Here is a 20,932-nt window from a genome sequence, read left to right on the forward strand (position 1 = left end):
TGATTTCGGAAAGGTCCATCCTTGACTGGAGATGAGTAAGTTCTGATTGTCCAGAGAATAGGATTTGTATGGAGAAATAATCGAAAATGTGGCTGTAAAGTTAAAGGAGGTCGTTTGGCCCAGGCTAATAAAGCACTAATGCTACTTGGGAGATAGCTGTACATCCAAGTCCCAGAATTCCTGTTGAGAAGGAGAGAAGTGATCTCTATACCCATTCTTACTAGCCTGAAAACCAGCTTGAGTATGGGCAGTTATAAGAACCCATGGAAAAGGGGAGGCTGATAAAATGATAAAGAATTGTGACTTTGGAGTCGGATCAACGTGGTTTTCAATCCTAGTTCCACTGTTCAACTCCATGTGACACTTAGCAAATTAACTATCTCTGTCTCAGTTTTATAAAATTGGGGTAATAACAGTACCTACATCATAGGGATATTTTGAAGATCAAATGAGGTAATTAATGAAGAGGACTTAACAGAGTCTCTGGCTCTATAAGTGATAGTTGTTGTAGTTCCTAACCATTGTTTAATCTTGACATTATCAAGGAGACATCCCTAGGGTACTTCCTCTTAGAGTCCTACAAGAGCAGGTTTCATCTATTACCTCTAATAGTATCTTATGTATTTCTCCTTGCCTGATACCTCAAACATTATTACTCATAAGTTCCGTGGGACATACTGATAGCCTCATCTATTTGGGCCTTCTGACAGCATCCTCCCTATATTGCATTCCTCTGTTTTCCAGGGTATGCCTGTTACCTCTGATTTTTTCCCCCTGGCTTCTGTGGTTACCTAAATTATGTAGATAAGTGTAGACTTCTTACTTATAATTTTATAATTTCTGAATCATTTCTTAGCTCTAACATTAAGCACTCCATATTCTCCATTTATCAAATGCTATTCTGTTACTTTAATTTGAATTATTGATTCTCAAGCTTCAATTTCTTTAACTCAAAAATGCAAAAAAAAAATGTGAAAGATACTGAGAAGCAAGAATGTGATATACACCAAGAATATAATTTAAGATTAAATACTGTTACCTTGTTATATGGTGATCTATTGAAGAATGAACTCTGATATAATTAGTTTATTTAAAAATTCAGCCTAAAGAAGTAAGTTTTGGAAAGTGTCAAAAATATTTCATTGAAAGACAGACTTATTTGTAAGAAAATTTTAAGTTTTGAGGAGTATGGCATAAACTAAAATTGAAAACAAATTCCAAAAATGAAAGATTCCCTTTAGTTAAGGAAATCTTGATTTAAATTCCCACCCTTTCCATCTTATCACTTTAAGAAAATAGTTGAACTACTTTGTTGCTCTATTCATTTATTTAAAAAATCTATTTCAGTAGCAGACAAGAATACTTAAAGCATATATTTATAATATATGAACCATGATTTGATTTGAATTCAATCTGTTGATAGTTTAATAATTAATTTATATTTAATGCGCATGTATACTATACCAATGACCACTTTTTTCATTTTAAATATCTTCTAGCACCTCCAGTTTTTATACAAGAACCTGCTGATGTGTCTATGGAAATTGGCTCAAATGTGACATTACCTTGCTATGTCCAGGGTTATCCAGAACCAAAGATTAAATGGCGAAGATTAGACAACATGCCCATCTACTCAAGACCTTTTTCAGTGAGTTCCATCAGCCAACTAAGAACAGGAGCTCTCTTTATTTCAAGTAGGTTAAAGGAAATATATTTTATACACATATATACATATAAATTATACATTTTTTGTACATAGGTGTTGCTATGCTTAAAATAGTGAATTAATCGTGCCAACATATTTTGTTTGTTGCATTTCATTTTAAAATAATACTGAACTCATATCTAGGAATTGTCATAGATGAATAACATTTTATTCAATTTTATGTCATTACTATATCATAGATTTATGAAGCAATATGACTTTCTTCATATCTCACTGTTTCTTATTGCAAATAGAGTCTCCTGGGCCTATAGGTGGATAAGTAATCACATTTTATTGACTCTTGTACCACCTGTTGTATAGAAAGGTAAAATATTACTAGTAGTTAGTTAATGTTAATTTTGGGCCAAGAATACGTAACCACATCATAGGGACACTATACACTATCAAAAATTTTTGATTAAAAGCTATATCTATCTGGAGCAAAACATTTTTTAAAAAGTCAAATATGCCATCATCCCAAACTTTTACCTGTAAGCTATTAAGCATTCAGATATTTGTAAACCCTTAGTACTTTTTCAAATATTGTTAAGAATATTTGGATACTGGCACCAGAGGAGTAAAAACATTTAGATGATTAATTGATTTTTTTTTAATAAAATTGCATTTTTAGGGTATTTTGTAGAACGTCCCCAATAAGTGATTTTCATGTTTATTAACAATATTAAATGTGCATTAGCCACTTAAACTTTCAATACAAATTAAACTGTCTAATTACAAGTGCTTACAGCTCTGTGCTAGGTGAAGACAGAAGTCAAATATGGGGTTCCTCAGGCATTTTACAATCTACTGTCTGAGTGGATGGTCACAAAAGCTACCAGAATTACTCATTAGATTGGGTCAGATTGTACAGGAACTGAAATGTACAGGTGAAGAAATGTAGTTGGTGAGGTAGAAAATAGACCCCCAAGCTTCATAGGCACGAAAAGGCATGTGAAAGTACTGTTTCAGAACAGCTCCCCTGCAGGATATGAGGAGACAGGCGCGGGAGGGAAGAATGGGGAGGATCATATAGGTAGGGTGATGGTGGTGATGAGAAACAACCCAGAGGGAAACAAATGAGACCTGAAAACAAATCAGTTAGCAGAAATGAAAGAAAAGTAAGAATAAAGGAGGGCAGTGTATTCACCGATGGTTGCCCAATTGTTCAAACTAAATCATCTAAAAGGAAGCTAGTGATGAGAAACTTAGCTCTCACTGGTATTTTGTATTTCTACAGAAATTAGCCCGAGTTGATAATATGGAGACTGTCTTGGTTAGAAACAATGTATAACTTACTAACCAGGTGATTTGCTGAGCTTTCCTTGGCAAATGAATGTTTGCTAATTTTGAGAGTCAACACTGTGCTCACCAGATGCAGTTCTGCAGTTATATGCATGTGGTTAACAGAGTAGAAACTTGGTCACTGCTCTTTATTTGGGATAGTATGGAACTATTCATAATGGAAAGCTGTGTTTTTCTCTGCCAACGTCTTATCAATAGATTAAACTGTGCCTATTTTAGTTAAGATAGTTGCAAAGGTGACAATCAATCCCCTATTTAAAAATCTTCTCTTGACTCCCCAGTTGCTCATAAGGTAAAACTTTGCTGTTTTATAAGGCACCAGGCTACCTCTTCATCTTCAGGCTCCTGACTGTGCCCACACGGCCTGTAACCCAGCGATCCTCATCCTAGTCCCCTAACACACTCTTTAATTTTAAATATTTTATAAATATCCTTTTTATTATTCTGAAAATTCTATGTATTTGATCAACATACATAATAAAAATTATTTTAACATGCAAAATATAGTACAAAGGAAAACAAAGGAAAGTAATTTTTATTAAAATAATATGTATTTAAATAGATAATACTCTGGCAATGCTCATACAATATGTATACATGTTATGTATATCACCATGAATTTGAGAGCTAAAATGTAGACTGATACAGAAATATGGGATTGATGACTCAAAAACTCCAGGCTGGTGAAGTGATTTTCTGAAATGGTGGGCAATTCTTGCAAGAGTTCTTTCTTTCTTCCACTTATACAGAATTAGGTTGTAGGCTCAAATAATTATAAACAAAGTCATCACATCCATGAATTTCCAGTGGGGCCTTCAAAAGTCTTGGTGAACCTGGGATATTGTTCCTTTCGTGAATCCCCCCCATGCATTGTCTCCCTAGTTTTTGCCAGTAGACTCCCCTGATCATTGGACCAATGAAAGCAATCTCCCCTGCAAATCTCCAAACGCCCCCAGGGTGGTACTGCAGCTTTCCATTCTTTGAACAGACCATGATTTTTCAAGTCATGCTCTTGCCTTTGCAGCCCATTAGGTTTGGACTGCCCTTCCTCTGTTCTACCTACTGTTTCAGGTACAGCTTAGGTATTACCTCCTACGTGAATCCTTCCCGAACTCCTCCTTGCGCCATCAGTCACTTCTGTCTCTGTGCCCCCATAGCTCATTGTCTGAAGCTCAAATTAGAGCAGTCATCACACTATGGTACGATTGTTGCTTTCAAGGTATGTCTCCTCCCCTAGAATGGGAACTCCCAGATCACAAGCATGGTGCCTGGCACATAGTTAATCCTCCACAGATGATGTTGAATGAGTAAATAATCTCTTCTTTTTAGACTTATGGGCAAGTGATAAAGGAACATATATTTGTGAAGCTGAAAACCAGTTTGGAAAGATCCAGTCCCAGGCAACAGTAACAGTGACAGGACTTGGTAAGATCAATTAAGTACTTAGACACCACACTTTTTGAAAACATCAGACTCCTCTTAGTACGTCATGTCTTGCCTGTACCATTAAAAACCAAAAAAAAAAAAAACCCAGGTAAACATCTGATTACTACATTAGCCTTCCTTCTCCCCACCCTATTTCATATTTCATGATGTTAGAACTGGAAATAGAGATCATCCTCTTCGAGCTCCTTATCTTTCATTTGAAGAAATGAAGGTCAATTGAATAAATTCATTTAAGTCTTAAGTATGAGTACACACACACACACACACACACACACACACACACGTGGTGGTGGTGTGCTTTTCTAGTTCTTTCTTTACACTTATTATTTTAGTCCACATGGAATTATTTCTGTGTATGATATGAAGTAAGAATATAATATCCGTTATTTCCAAGTAGTAAGACACTTGTTTTAATATTTTTATTGCATGTTCTCTTCCCACTGAGTAAAATACCCATTTGGTCACATGCTAAATTTATAATCTTATGTCTATTCCTTGGAATTCTATTTATGCACTAGTCCTACATTGTTTAAATTATTACACCATTTATTGTGATTTTTAAACCTCATTAATACACTTCTATAAAATTTTCTTTATGTATCTCCCTTAATTCATCTACGTATATTTAAATTTTCCAAGAAGACTCTCTTAGAGATTTTGCTTTGATTTATGTAGAATTACTTCCCTGATTTCCATCTAAGAGTCCACCTCATTTTATTTGCCTGAGCTGTTATGACAGCCTCCTCACTAATCTCATCCCTTCCACTTTTCCCTTGTCCGGTAAGTTCTCAGATTGATATTTCCTGAAAATGGTTCTGATGATTCCACTCTTCTATTTATCCATGCTTTCAGTCACTCTCCATTTGAATACATTGCAAATTTCTTGGCTTGACTTTTCTGCCCTTTCATGCCATAGACTTATTCTTTTTTACTTTCTCTACTTCTTTGCTCTTACCTGTCCTCTTGCCATTCCCTCTGCTTAGAAGGGTCCTTTATCTCTATCTTCCAATTCATACCCAGGTACATTTAAAAATCTTGTTCTTGAAAACTCTATTTCTAATAGCATAGTTAGTAGTCATCTTTGCCTATAAAAGAGTTTGCCTTCCTTTGGATGAAATAGCATTGACAGTGCCTGTGTTCTCTCTCTGATTTAGTTGCTCCACTCATTGGAATCAGCCCTTCAGTGACCAGTGTAATTGAAGGACAGCAGCTGACTTTGCCTTGTGTTCTATTGGCTGGAAATCCCATTCCAGAACGTCGGTGGATTAAGAACTCAGCCATGGTAAGAACATTTTAAATCCATGCATTCATTTTCCTCTTGCATAATATGAATTCATATTCATCTATTGCCTCTTGTGTAAGAGGCAATGTATTCCAAACATTGAAATTTTAATGTAATAAATATACAAACATATATTTTTTAAGTGTACCAAAACTTTTCTTCAGTATTAGCATGTTTATGCAGTTCATATTATTTTGAAATTAGTATGATGGAGAAATAGTCAATGGTGTAATTTTTATAATTTTGTAACTAGTAAACTCTCTTCAGAATATGTAATAACTGAAGCAAGTATGAAGTTTTTTTCCATAGGATTTAAATATTTTATATCCTTCTTTACAGGACATAATAAAATGTTAATATTCTCATAACATTCTTTCATTTTATATATTAATCTTTATTGTTATCGTCAAACATTCTTTTATTGTGAACTATTTTAAAATGTGGATCTACTTTGTGTCATTGTTTTTCAATGCATAACTTTTGATTATGAAGGAATGTGAAAAATTTTCACAGTTGTAAGGAATTATTCTGTAAACATGCTATCTATAGCAATAAATTTTCACCTAGTCCAGAGCATTTTTCCTTCCATTTTCCAGAGTATTTAGACTTACTCCCTTATTGAAGTACCAATTAAAAGTGAATTGATTCCATGGGATAAGATGTAAAATTGTCTGTATTTGCATAAAAACCTGAGAAAAATGAGTGCACCTCACTCAATAATAAATGCCCTTATAACATAGGATGATACTGTTTGAGCACTAAAGTACCCTATGATTGAACAAAATGCATAAATGTTACAGAGTTAGAGGTGATGATTCTTAACGGAAACCATTGTCAGCCTTCTCTCATGCAGTTCCTGTATCATACATTGCCCTCTAATATTATTTGTATCTGCCACTGAAAAGGGTGCATGTTGAGATTAAGTCACATTCTCTCAGCTTGAATGATGCCTGTTTGCCAGAATGAAAATGTCAAATGGCTTGGAAGTGGTAGTAAAGCCTTCTTGAAAAAGAAAAAATTAAGCCAAAAGTAAAAGTGAAATTTGGGTCCTTCGTGATAACAAAAATTACAGAAACGGAATTAGTGTTGTTTCTATTTCTTTCCCTTTCCAATATGTTCATAATTCTGACAGATGTTAGTGGGGAGAATTTTTGGTGGTATATCACAGTGACATACAATTGATGCTACTCTTGGTAACATTTTATTCTCATCATTTTTCACTTAAGGGTGTTAAAATATTTTGTTATTTTATAACACATTTAATAACCCAGTTGGAGAAGAAAGCAGATCTGGTTTGGGCTTACACAATATTGCCTGTTTAATTAAAAATGGCTTTTTTTTTTCCTTCAAGTTGGTCCAAAATCCTTACATCACTGTACGCAGTGACGGGAGTCTCCATGTTGAAAGAGCTCGGCTGCAGGACGGGGGCGAGTATACTTGTGTGGCCAGTAATGTTGCTGGAACCATTAGCAAAACTACCACTGTGGACGTGCATGGTAAGAGGCACACCCATCATAATTCTCTCCAAACCATGTTCAAAGCTGGGTTCATATCTTTAAATCAAATAACTCTGTTCTTCTAGTTTTAAGAAGCAGATATCTTTCCTAATTGTTATTCTTAACAAAAAGCCTTATTTCTTGAACAATATTTACATTGTTAAGCCTGTTTCCAGATTTCCCTTTTCTGTATATACAAAAAGACATTATTGGGAGTCACTTGCTGAGTCTCTCCAGGGGCTTTTGTAAGTGGTTTCTTAATTGATAAAAGTGAACTCAGCTCTCAAACAGTTATGTTTAAAAGTACATTTTAATTTCAGGAAAGCTGAACTTATTGTGCCATCCAAATTGCCTCTTCTTCTCGGATTGTGCCACAAGCATTTTCTTACTAATGACCCCTTTGTGTGTTTGCTAGAAACGACCTAAACTTTTCTAAAGGCCACTTCATGTGCTCCAAACAATCTTTTTGCGTGTTAAATAACTTAAAGGTCACAAATTTAAAAATCCAGAAACCATCTTTTTTCCATTCGTGAGTAACCGTTACCAACTTTTTACATCTCAATAAATAACAGCTTCATAGCTTAAGAAATTGTCGTAACTTTTTTTGTATATCTCCTTTAAAGACTTTGCTTTTTAAAGTGTTGTATTAAAAACTAGCTCTGTGTACAGGGATAAAAGTAGAATAGAACATTTATTTTTAGTAGTTGATTCAGTCTTTTTTAGGGCCTGGATTGGAGAATCCAGTAATTTCCAAATTTTGCTTGTTCTGTTGAAATTTTCAGTGGATACAGGACATCTTTTTAATGTGTGCTTCTCATTGTAAATAGCCTCTTCTACCTCTTTCAGTCCTATACCAGTCTTGTACCAATCTCCACCAACATTATGTGAGATATTCTTGAAGAAATACCAAAGTAACATTAAATTAGTTGAGTAAATACATAATGTCAAATTGGATATAGCTGTATTTAACTATTTTTTAAAGAAGATCAGTCCATACATTTTGCAGAGGGTGCTTATGGACCAGTTTGAGAATCTACGGTAGAAATGCATTCATGTCATCTCCCTTTGGCATCTAGCAACTGCCTAGAATATTGTGTTGAGAAGAATTCTGATATAAATTTTCACTTGGGTGAAAGAGTGACATGATTAGTTGTGATGTCTGCCAGATCCGAGGAGTATGGAGAAGACAGAGGAACCAATGATGTGGTTTATCAAGATGCAAAAGATTTTAACAGTTAAAAGTTTAAAAGGTCATTTCACAACATCGTTTCATCCATCTTAGGCCAAAATGAGTAACTGATTTAGTTAATAAGATTAAGAAAAATTAACCCAGCATTTGACGTGAACTAAACCAAACAGCTGTTTAGAGGACAGATTTGCCTTTGAGTTGGATGTGATCCAGTATCACAAATTCTGTATACCTCTGTATTTATGTTAATTTCATCACTCTGCCTCTCCACTTTTAAGAGTATTTATTATATCCTGAGATAAACCATAATGGAAAAGAATATTAAAAAAAGACTGTATATATATATATATATGTATATATATATATGTATAACTGAGTCACTTTGCTGTACAGTAGAAATTAACACCACATTGTAAATCAAAGGCTCTCAAAGAATTCTTAGAATTGAATTAACGAATGCCCATATAAATATGTGCAAATTAAAATGACAAACTATTTAATTGTCATGTTGATTTACATAGATTGACAATCTGCAAAGAAAAACTCTTTCATACTCAAATGTCATCAGATTTGAAAACCATTGCCTAAATTTGCCACTTGCCTTTATAGCTGTCGAGCTGAATATGTATTTAAGAAAATGGCTTATTCCATGTTGCCATAAAATGACAGCAAAGTTGAAAGTTGACTATTCCATGATGATTCTGGAAATTAAATTTCTCGCTTTAGAGAGTAGCCTGGCATTCTTGTCTATGGCTGGGAATTTACTGCCAATTCTTTAAGAAGATGTGATCTAAAGAATAATCCCCACCTTAGGAAAATACAAGGATGTAGCAAAGCTCATCTAAGCCTTTCAAAAGGAAGCTTTTGCACTGAGGTCTCTGGTTTCTCTTGTTCTGGCAAACTTCTACTCCAGGGTAGCTGGGAGAATTCTAGAGAAATTTGACTTAAAAACAAGAGCCACAGTGAGTGCTTGAGCTCTAGGGAACAGCTCCAGTCTCATCTTTCTGGGGAAAGGAAAGGAAATTCCTGGTATATATTGGTCTTTCATTACATTCCTTGCGCTATGTTAGGTACTTTCATGTATGGGAGCTTTTTTTTTTTTAAAAAGATTTATATTTATTTAATTTATTTTTAATTATTTTTGGCTGCGTCGGGTCTTAGTTGCGGCATGCGGGATCCTCGTTGAGGCATGCGGGATCTTTTGTTGCAGCGCACAGGCTCTTTGTTGTGGAGCCTGGGCTTCTCTCTAGCTGTGGTGTGCAGGTTTTCTCTTCTCTAGTTGTGGCGCGTGGGTTCCAGAATGCATGGGCTCTGTAGTTTGTGGCACGCAGGCTTCTCTCTAGTTGAGGCACCCGGGCTCATTAGTTGTGGCACGTGGGCTTAGTTGCCCTGTGGCATGTGGGATCTTAGTTCCCTGATCAGGGATGGAACCTGTGTCCCCTGCATTGGAAGGCAGATTCTTTAACATTGGACCACCAGGGAAGTCCCTGGGAGCTTCTTTAATCAAATTCTTTATTTTGAGAACATTGAGTATTGATAATTTTTTGTATGCAAGTTGGTTATGATGAACAGATATATACAGAATAGAATGATGAAGTCTTCCCTTTCCTTTTGCTTCCAATCATATAATGTCAATTCTTTAGTTGCTTTCTAAAGTCAAAAGATATGCATTCTTAGTGAAAAATATTGACTGGGCTTCCCTGGTGGCACAGTGGTTGAGAGTCCGCCTGCCGATTCAGGGGGCGCGGGTTTGTGCCCCGGTCCGGGAAGATCCCACATGCCGCAGAGCGGCTGGGCCCGTGAGCCATGGCCGCTGAGCCTGCACGTCTGGCGCCTGTGTTCCGCAACGGGAGAGGCCACAACAGTGAGAGGCCCGCGTACCGCAAAAAATATATATATATATTGACTTAGAATCTTGTATTTTAGACTTTTAAATGTAAACTCCTGAGGCCTTTCAAGCTTTACTTTTGAATTCCTTTTACGAAAATAGATTCTATTTTCGAGGTTAAATTTAGTAGCTTGCTAAGTGATTCTTGTGTATAGACAGGTATTTAATCTGTAGTGGTTAAACAGTCCATTTCTCTGGAGGTGAGGTTAAGTCAGCTCACTGCAGCTTAATGGGGTAATGGAGAATGGTGTAAGATATGTTAAGTGTGTAACTCTGTAGTTCTAGCTTGAATTTCCTGAAAATACGATTTCCTTCAGTTCTCTCTTATTTTTGTTAGGAAAATCAACTTAATTTACTACTTGATTTTAAGTGTTTATTAAATTCTTCAGATTGCAACTATTTTATTTACTTTATTACACTCCCTTACAAATTGCCATACATTTCTAACAGAAAAGGTTGTCTTTGCTAGTTTTTAGAAATATTCGTATATCCTGAAAATGTTCAACTTTAAACTTGTGAAGCTAAATGGAAGGACGGGTGCTCAGATTCTGCATATTGCTTCCTTTTCCAGTTCTGCCAACCATTCAGCATGGACAGCAGGTACTCAGTACCATTGAAGGCATTCCAGTAACTTTACCATGCAAGGCAAGTGGAATCCCCAAACCATCTATCATCTGGTCCAAGGTAAATGACGTATCTAGTGATGTTTGTTAATAATATGTGTTGCTACAACAATATTTGAATATTTTCGTACATGGAACTTGTCACTGTACCATAGAACCTTACAGAAAGGAAAACCCATAGTCATACCTCTTAGAATGGACCTTAAAATGTCCTTAGTTCATTCAACTACTTGATGCTTAAATAGTATTAACACAACAGTGAACACTAATACAGCACATTCTTTGTTCCGGGGACTTTTCTAAGCACTTCACATGTTGTAGCAGATCCTTTTTTACTCCTTGCCACATCCCCTAAACCCTTTTGGCTTAAGCTCAGCTCTGGTGGACTGCTCCATGCTTTCTGCCAGGGTCACTCTTCATGCATGTACCTCTCTAGTTTGGGGACTGAGGGCTTTCTCCAAAACCCCACAAGGCCACTTAGCCTGCTGAGTGGTCAGGGAGTACAAGAACATTAAATCCTGGGAGAGGGTCCCACTTCTCATCTATCAGAAAAATCCTTCTGGGGTGCATCTACATAGTTTCTCAGAGGGCCCTGAGCACACTGAGCTTATAAGCCCAGCCACGGAGGAAACCAGGACAGTGAAACCCTTTATTAGCTTTCTTTCCTTCTTGCCTCACTTTCCAACTGTCTTCTTCAAGCCCCTGGGAATCACTTTCCAAGTAAACTTCCTGACTCCAAATCTTTATCTTGGACTCTGCTCTTCTGGAAGCCAAAATAAGACACATAGATGAACTCATTTATCCCCCTCAGTATCCCTGTCGTGAAGTTCTCTGGCTTTTCCTTATGTTCTTGCAGTGAGGAAAGAAGGACTTCCTTCTTCCATTTCCTGAGGAAGTCCTTTCCATCTTTTAACAGCCATGAAGGTGGCATATTTTCTGTAGATTAAATCTGGTAGAGAGAAAGTAATATAAAATGACGGCATAATAATGAAATATGGCGTTTGTATATTTAGGGTCACAACCAAAGTATTTTGTCATAACATCTAATTTTATACTTCTAAAAATCTCTGAAATATAGAGAAGTTGGTTTTGACATCCATAAATTAAATTGAAAGATTAAGATTTCTGCATCCTGGGCACAAAAATGTGGTGGTGAAGCTGAGCCCCAAACTGTACAGTCTGGTACTGAGTAGAAGTTTAATGCATTTTAGGGAAATACAAAAATGAAATCTTCTTTACAGGATGGCCTTTGAGCTGGGATCATGCACAGAAGTTAAGAGTTTAGGCCCCCAAGCCTGCCTGCCTGGGTTCGAGTTCCAGTTCTACCACTGACTAACTCTTTGGCCCTGGGCAAGTTACTCTGCCAAGCCCCCAGATTTAATGCTGTCAACTGTAAAACAGGGGTTGTAGTAGTTCCTACTCATAAGATTGGTGTGAGCGTTAACATAATTAATTCATGTGAAGTGCTCAAAACGGTACCTGGCTTAGCATAAACACTCATCCCGTCTGCTGCTACCTCATCCTCTCCACTTTTTTTTTTTTTTTTTTTATAGCGGTACACGGGCCTCTCACTGTTGTGGCCTCTCCCGTTGCGGAGCACAGGCTCCGGACGCGCAGGTTCAGCGGCCATGGCTCACGGGCCCAGCCGCTCCGCGGCACGTGGGATCTTCCCAGACCGGGGCACGAACCCGTGTCCCCTGCATCGGCAGGCGGACTCTCAACCACTGCGCCACCAGAGAAACCCCATCCCCTCCACTTTTAAGTAGCTTTGGAATGAAGGGGATCTAGTTTGGTATGAAGAAATGTCACCTTTGCATTGTTTGTTTAATTTTTCTTACAAAGAGCTTTCTTCAAATTAGCATTCTTTCAATCTAGTATTTTTCCCTTTAGAGATTTTTTTCTTCCTCTCTTTTCTTCCAGACATTAAGTCACTCCTTTATTATCTTAGAAAACACTTTTTGCTCTGTGTTGTTTTGCAGAAGGGCGAGCGGATTTCCACCAGCAGTGCTAAGTTTTCCGCAGGGGCTGACGGAAGTCTATATGTGGTGTCCCCTGGAGGTGAGGAGAGCGGGGAGTACGTCTGCACTGCCACCAATGCAGCCGGCTACGCCAAAAGGAAAGTGCAGCTGACCGTCTATGGTGAGAGCCCTTGGGGAGGAATGTTTTTCTTTGACGCTGTCTGTCTGTGCCAAAACTCACATTTCTCTCCCAAGTAATGTTACTAGAGGGCTGTACCCCTAAAGTGAACTACTTTTCCAAGTTTATAGTTTTGTACAAAAAATGCATTTTTCCTGCCAACCAACATCTCCTCTACTTAGATTGTGATTTAAAGGGAGAGGAATTGTATAGCCTTTCGGAAAAATTTTATGGTGTTTTCCCAAGGAGTATGCTTATGGCACCCAACCCTCTTTAGAAACACCACTTAGTTAAAACTTAGTTAAAACAAAGCCAAACCTCAGCTATATCTTGGTTAGTGCTCTGCCTTGAGGGGTTGCTTTTACAGATGCTAGATTCCAAAAGGGCATTTCAGCTGACCTCTGCATTGTGTTCTGAAAGAAGGAGCTAAAAAGGAAAACTTTCTAGTCCTTTTCCTTTAAGCTCTCATGATGTGTGTTAATGGAAAGCTTTAGATACGTCCTGAGACTTTGGAACAAACAGCATCTTTTTGCAAATTACTGAAGAATATTAGTAGTCCCCATTTTAGTGTGAATTAAAGTGTGCTTTGTTTTCAATGTACTGTTTCCCTTTCAAAACTTGTGTTTATTTTAGTAAGGCCCAGAGTGTTCGGAGATCAACGAGGACTGTCCCAGGATAAGCCTGTTGAGATCTCAGTCCTTGCAGGGGGAGAGGTGACACTTCCATGTGAAGTGAAGAGCTTACCCCCACCCATAATTACCTGGGCCAAAGAAACCCAGCTCATCTCGCCATTCTCTCCAAGGTAGGGGACCTGGGATGAATCGAAACATGTGAAACATAATCTCTTGGGACAGGTGACTGTACTTGTTCAGGTTTTCAAATGTCTCAAAAAAAAAAAACCTTTTAAATTTGAGATAATTTACACGTACATTTGAGCCTACAGAAAATATATATACCTTCTAAGTCATTCTTTAATAGCAGAAATGCTGACACCCAGCCTTGACGTAATTTCCCACTGGTGCATTCTACAAGGTAGTTATGAAAATGGAGTGGATTTGTATGTAGATTCTGGTTAGCACAAAGTGCATATTATAAAATTCCAGTAATCTCAGAGGAGCAATAAAACATAATACATTCTCTAATATCTAGGATTTGACTTTCATTAGATGACTTGTAAAAATCTTCTTGATTGAACTTAAACCCTTATACAAATAAAGGCCCACTGAAACAATATACTTGATAGACTAAGTGACGTGGAAAGCAGAATGCCAGAGCCCTTAAGGGCACAACCTTTGTTGCCATGCTGATGTGAGTTTTAATTTACCTCCGCTACTTAAAGCTTACCTGAAACTTAGGCAGTTTTTTTCAGTGGGCCTCTTTGAACCTCAGATTTCTTGTTTATAAAATGGGTATAATACCTGAAAGGATGATATAAGATAATGTACATTCCATATCCCGTCTCTGGTTCTCAAAGAATGGTAGCAATTACTGTTTTAACTCAACATCATGCCAGAAGTTACTGGCGGAGTAAGAATTACAGTCTCTAGCTATTGTCTGTTAGACTTGTTGATGTATGGTTATGAAGCTATAAATTCATGCCACAGTAGTTTCTCTACCACTGGTGAGAAAAAAAGTAAACAATTAAGAACTACTTTACTATTTGTTTGAAAAAATATTTACCTTGAGTATTTTTGAATAGAAGAAATACCATATTTCAGATAAAGTTGAAGTTTCATTGTTCCCCTCCTCAGTCATTATCTCTTTTCTCCTTTCCCAGGGGCACAAACACTGACACAGACTTGGTGTATATCCTATGCATACATCCTTAAATAGTATAGAATATTGTTTTCTCTATTTTTGATTTTGTTTTGTGTACTTGTTTCCAATTTACCATTGTAACATGTTCTATATTATTATTCTACTGCTTGCTTTATTGAGTCAACATTTAGCCATTTTATACATATATTCAGTTTATTCATTTTAACTACCATATACGTATTCTACATTTTATTTATACATTTCCCTGTGTATGGACATTCATGTTCTTGTTTGTTTTGTCTTTCTACATTTTCTTCTTTTCTTTTTCTTGGTTTTAGAAACGGCTTTTCAGGGAATATCTTTTTTTTTTTCTTTTTTTTTGTGCGGTACATGGGCCTCTCACTGCTGTGGTCTCTCCCGTTGCGGAGCACAGGCTCCGGACGCGCAGGCTCAGCAGCCATGGCTCACGGGCCCAGCCGCTCCGTGGCATGTGGGATCCTCCCAGACCGGGGCACGAACCCGTGTCCCTTGCATTGGCAGGCGGACTCTCAACCACTGCACCACCAGGGAAGCCCATCAGGGAATATCTTTTTATATCTCTCTTTGTATGCATATGCATGTTTCTTTGCGACTTGTACCTAGAACCCCAATTTCTAGTTAGAATGAATTACTATTTTCACCTTTGTAGACCGTGCTTAACTGCCTTCTGAAGGGGCAATCCTGATTTACCTTCCATCAACAGAATATAAGTGTACCTTTTGCCACATTACAATCACTGCGTGGTGTTGACTGACTTAAAATTTTTTGCCATTCGTCTGGATGTGAAATGGTGTCTTGCAACTGTCTTACTTTTCACGTGACTGAATTCTAGTGAGCCTGGAATGTTTTCCCTTGTTTGTTGGCCATTTGTGTTATCTGTGAATTGCCTCTTTAAACCTGCTGCAATGTTCTGGTGACTTGTTTCTCTTTTTCTTATTAAATGTAGAAATTTGGTTTTTGTTCTCAATAACAATCCTTTGTTTGTTGTATGTGTTGAAAATATCTTCTCTCAGTCTACTCCTAGCCTTTCAGGTTTATGTATGGTGTCTGGTTGTACAGAATTTCAAAATTTCTATGTAGCTCAAGATGTTAATCTATTATTTTTTTAGATTTGTACTTTAGGAAGATCATAAACAGAACTCCAGTGTTTTATTGCAATTTTTAAGTTTGTTTTCACATTTTGGGTTTTAATACATCTGAATTTTTATTTTGTGTGTAGTATTAGGTAGTGCTCTAATTTTATTTATTTATTTTTCCCATGTGGAGAGCCACTTGCCCAACACCATTTTTGAATAGTCAGTCCTTTCCTGACTTTTTGTAACACCACCTCTGATATTGCATATTACATGTTGAGTTCTCATACATGCTTAAGTCTTTTTTTTGAAGGGAGGGGTTCCATCCTTAACTGTTTATCTATTTGTCTGTCTCTGGGCCCATAGTACACTTTATTTGTCTTAGCTTATAAGAAATCTTGATAGTAAGTAGGTCTATTTGACCCCCTCCCTGTTTAAAGCTATTTTAGCACAATTAACATAATAACATTTTTATATGTAGATCTGGTTTACCTAACTATATAAGAGGAATATATTCAGTATATATCTGAGAATTGCATATGTACCTTTTTTTGCCTTTATTTTAGGATACTAAACTTTTAAATGAAGCATTGTAGAAAAAAGCAATAATGTGTTCAGAGTATATTTAAAGTTTATTAAAATATACACTTGCTTTGTAAAGTTGCAACTTAGCAAAGCAGAGAGATGTACAATTATTTGACGATGTCAGGCCCTTACATTAGATTTAAATGTAAAAGAAAACTGATCTGGTGTTTGTAAGAACATCATACAGAATACACAAGACAATTTCGATAATTATGAAAATTCCTGACTTTTAAGGTGTATAGAAATGACATTATAGATGGGAGAATGGTTTGAAAAAGAGCTTGCAGAGTAGTAGTTTCACATTGAATTGTAGCTGCATAGGGGATATTTAAATCCTCATACTTTATGGTCTACTGTCTGGTTTCTTTCTTTTAGACACACGTTCCTTCCTTCTGGTTCAATGAAGATCACTGAGACCCGCGTTTCAGATAGTGGGATGTATCTTTGCGTTGCCACAAATATTGCTGGGAACGTGACTCAGTCTGTTAAATTAAATGTCCATGGTGAGTTTTGAAATGAAGGCGTATGCTATGGCATATACTGGCCACAGGGAGACCTATTGTCCCAGTTTCTTTGATAATTAACCTCAAATTGTATAGAGAGTAATTATAGAAAAATTTTCTAAAATCTGAGACTTGTGATTTTCTTTCATTTACTCTGAAATCTTTATCTGCCATCTGTCAAGAACTCTCCCCTTTTTCCTCAGATGCACAGTATTAAAATTTTGGATCTCAATTTTACTAGATGTCTGCAGTCACTTAATATGTTGATACACCATAAAAAAAGAAAATGTGTTTAGACCGGTGGCTTTTTGTTGAAGTGAATGTGAATGCCTAAGGAAGAACTTAATAGCATATAAATGGTCATTTTCAATGTTTATAGAGCTCAGCCACTGAAAACATTCTGCTCCTGGGATTCTTTAACTACTTTAAAACTCTCTAGGTAGTCTGCTTTCTTCTCTCAATTTGCCATAGTCTATCTATTGATAATTACTCATTCATTCAACACATGCTTAGTGAGCGCATACTGTAAGCCACGCATTCAAATATCAGAAGAAATTTTCTCAAATAGTTTTGACCTGATTTCACTCTCAGATCAGTCACTGCAGTAGTGTCCTCTTGACTGTGGGATATGAAATCCAATGAGAGTTCTGTCATTTACTAGCATTAGGCATATTGCCTCCCCTCTTCTATATTTAATTTTCTCTTTCGTAAAATGATGATAATAATACAGGCATATCTTGGAGATATTACTGTTTTAGTTCCAGACCATCTCAATAAGGCAAATATGGCAATAAAGTCAGTCACACAAATGTTTTGGTTTCCCAGTGCCTATAAAAGTTATGCTTACACTGTACTGTAGTCCATTAAGTGTGCAATAGCATTCTGTCTTTTAAAATAATGTACATACCTTAATTTAAAAATACTTTATAGCTAAAAAATGCTAACCGTCATTTGACAATGCAGGGTTGCTGTAAAACTTCAATTTGTAAAAATTGCGATATCTGTGAAGTGCAGTGAACCAAAATACAATAAAATAAAATAAAGTATGCCTGTACTATCAAACTTAAAAGTTTGCTGTAAGGGAAAACCTTTAGAATATACTGGTTAAACATTAAGTTTTAACAAAAGGACAGAGGAATGGGGTTTGTTAGGGAAGTAAAGTACATAAATTCTAATCATATTCTTATGAGTCAACTTGATTCTATAGTTCATAATGCTTGTATGTGGAACGCAACTACTTGCCAGTGTTTTGATAAATTATCTCATTTAAATTTCTGAAGGAATGTAGATAAAGGGAAATAATAGAGGCTTTATCTTGATTTTCTTCTCTGAAATTAACAAAAGCTTTTATTAGAAATATTTCCTACTGTCTGGCTAAACCTTCCACAAAGAGAACAAAAACTAAGAATACATGGAGAGAAATGCTTTTTGTTTTGCTCACTTAGATGATAGAAATTAACTGGATTGCCATTTAAGAGGGCTTTAAACCTTAAGTTATTTACATATTATAAGAAATCTGACATCATTAAATGCTTCCTTTTCCTCGAGTTTGGAATGAGGAGTTTTATATTCATTATTTCCCATAATCCTTGCAGTGTATTGGTATTGAAAAGGTTATTTTGCCTGGATTATCAAGGAAACAGGCCTCAGGAAATTTACTGAATTGCCCTAGATCACACAGCTAGTTAAGTGGCCTGAGCCTGGATCCAAATCCTGAGATTATTCCACTTTCTTATGCTGCCTCTTGGTGAGGAGCTCTCATTTAAAGTGAGAAAAGGAGGAATTTTTAAAAACTTGGATTATTAATACTCAGTTGTTGTTTCCAGTGCCTCCAAAGATACAGCGTGGACCTACAATTATGAAGGTCCAAGTTGGTCAAAGAGTGGACATCCCATGCAGTGCTCAAGGGACGCCTCTTCCTGTAATCACCTGGTTTACAGGTGGAAGCGCCATTTTGGTTGATGGACTGCAGCATATTAGTCATCCAGATGGAACATTCAGCATCGACCAAGCTGTGCTCTCCGATGCTGGCATATATACATGTGTCGCTACTAACATAGCAGGCAGTGATGAGACGGAGATAACGCTACATGTCCAAGGTGATTTTTGGCCTAGGAAAATATTTGTACAGTGGGGGAAAAACCCTGGAGTCTATACAGAATATATAGTCTTGGATGGTCTTGGATCACTTTCAGAAGATTTCTCTATAACTTTTATGACTCTCTAGTTAACTTTGAAAGGAGAATGATTCCAGAAAGAAATGAAACTATACATTACAAAACTGTTTACCTTTGGAAATAGAGTTGCCCTGGATGATGCAGACAGTGGAAACAATCCTAGATAAGTGCCCCACCCGCTATTTTTGGTTTGGAAGAAATTGTGGGCAGAGTGGGTTGGAGTAGGATTTACCTCATAGTGGTAATTTGCACTCAATATTAATCCCTAGAAATCGAGGTCCACTGTTCCCTGTAATGATGTAGGCCTTATTTTGAGGGTTTAAATATTAATGCTTGGGGACTTCCCTGGTGGTCCAGTGGTTATAGCTCCAAGCTTCCACTGCAGGGGGGCATGGGTTCGATCTCTGGTCAGGGAACTAAGAACCTACAGGCCACGTGTCACGGCCAGGAAAAAAAAAAGATGAATCTTTATTCCTTCAAGCAACAGGTGTTTATCAAGTTCCTGACAGGCGTCTGTCATGATCTGGGCAGTGAGGAGGAAATAGTGACAAAGGTAAAACACCTGCTCTTGTGAGCGGTTCTGTAAGTAGGCAGAAAGCAAGCAAGCAAGCAAGAAATACAGATCGTGAGACGTGCTGTGTAGAAAATTAAAATAGGGTGATGCTCCCAGCAGTTGGCTACTTTAGACTGAATTGTCATGTAGGACTTCTCTGAGGAGGTAATATTTATAGTGAAATCTTGTTGACTGGCGGGAACCAGCCATGTCCAATCAGGAGAAAAAGCACTCCTGTCAGAGAGAATACCATTGCCAAGGTAGGAATAGAGAAGCAGGTGTCATACTTAGCCTCAGAAGAGTTCGATATTGCCCAAGGAAAGCCTGTGATAATGCATTTCTTTTTCTAACAGAACCACCTACGCTGGAAGATCTGGAGCCTCCATATAACACTCCATTCCAAGAAAGAGTGGCCAGTCAACGCATTGCATTTCCATGTCCTGCAAAAGGTGTGGAATACTCGGACACATGGGCATTGGCATAATGTTGTATTCTTCCAGAATTCTATATTGAACCCCAAACATCATAAAATTCTACTTGTCATTCCTCGTTATAACATTTGGGCATAATGGAAACTAATCCCTCTTCCAAATAACAACTAGGTTGAATAGGTATTTTTCCCTCCCAGGTGTTTTATTTCCTTCACTGGAAATACCTTCTGTTGTTTCAAACTTGCCTTATCTAGCATATTTTCCAGGTCGTCCATGCTTCTTCCTGTTACTTCTTGTAGTTCATTGTATTTTTGACAAGAATTCTCTTTAAAATGTGACAGATAGGGCTATTCAAACTTTGCATATTTATCTCAGTCAGGGGTATAAATTAGGGCAATCCCCTTGTTTGTTCTAGATACTTCTTTTCTAAAAACCTCTTTCTAGATTTATCCTCTACTGGTAATTCTGAGCCAGGTTGTAACTTGGCTCTCTGATGCTTGTCCAGACTCCTTCTCTCCCTGAATTTCTGGGTTTTCTATCCCACCATGTTTCCTGGCAGGAGATTGTTATTCTCTCTCCTCTAGAGGATGTGAAAAAGGCACTGTCACTATCACCTTACTCTGGATGCCCAATAGATGGTTAAGAACATCCTTTCTTTCGCATATGAGTTCATCTGCAATGACTCAAATGAGTCTGTAGCAGTTCTGGCAAAGACCAAGCAGTATTCTTTCCGTGACCTCCTGGAG

General features: G+C 37.1%; 1 protein-coding gene across 1 annotated transcript in view; it reads left to right on the forward strand.

Moving 5' to 3' along the window:
* HMCN1 (hemicentin 1) overlaps positions 1–20,932 on the forward strand; it is a 519,661-nt gene that overhangs the window by 248,924 nt on the left and 249,805 nt on the right. The window contains exons 16-25 of the mRNA XM_065885936.1: positions 1,500–1,694; positions 4,337–4,432; positions 5,608–5,735; positions 7,087–7,231; positions 10,880–10,992; positions 12,911–13,070; positions 13,701–13,869; positions 16,898–17,025; positions 18,852–19,124; positions 20,109–20,204. Of these exons, the coding sequence (XP_065742008.1) occupies positions 1,500–1,694; positions 4,337–4,432; positions 5,608–5,735; positions 7,087–7,231; positions 10,880–10,992; positions 12,911–13,070; positions 13,701–13,869; positions 16,898–17,025; positions 18,852–19,124; positions 20,109–20,204 (1,503 nt within the window). The remainder of the gene's footprint in view (positions 1–1,499; positions 1,695–4,336; positions 4,433–5,607; positions 5,736–7,086; positions 7,232–10,879; positions 10,993–12,910; positions 13,071–13,700; positions 13,870–16,897; positions 17,026–18,851; positions 19,125–20,108; positions 20,205–20,932) is intronic.

The sequence above is a fragment of the Phocoena phocoena genome, chromosome 1, assembly GCF_963924675.1.
Source record: "Phocoena phocoena chromosome 1, mPhoPho1.1, whole genome shotgun sequence".
NCBI lineage: Eukaryota > Metazoa > Chordata > Mammalia > Artiodactyla > Phocoenidae > Phocoena > Phocoena phocoena.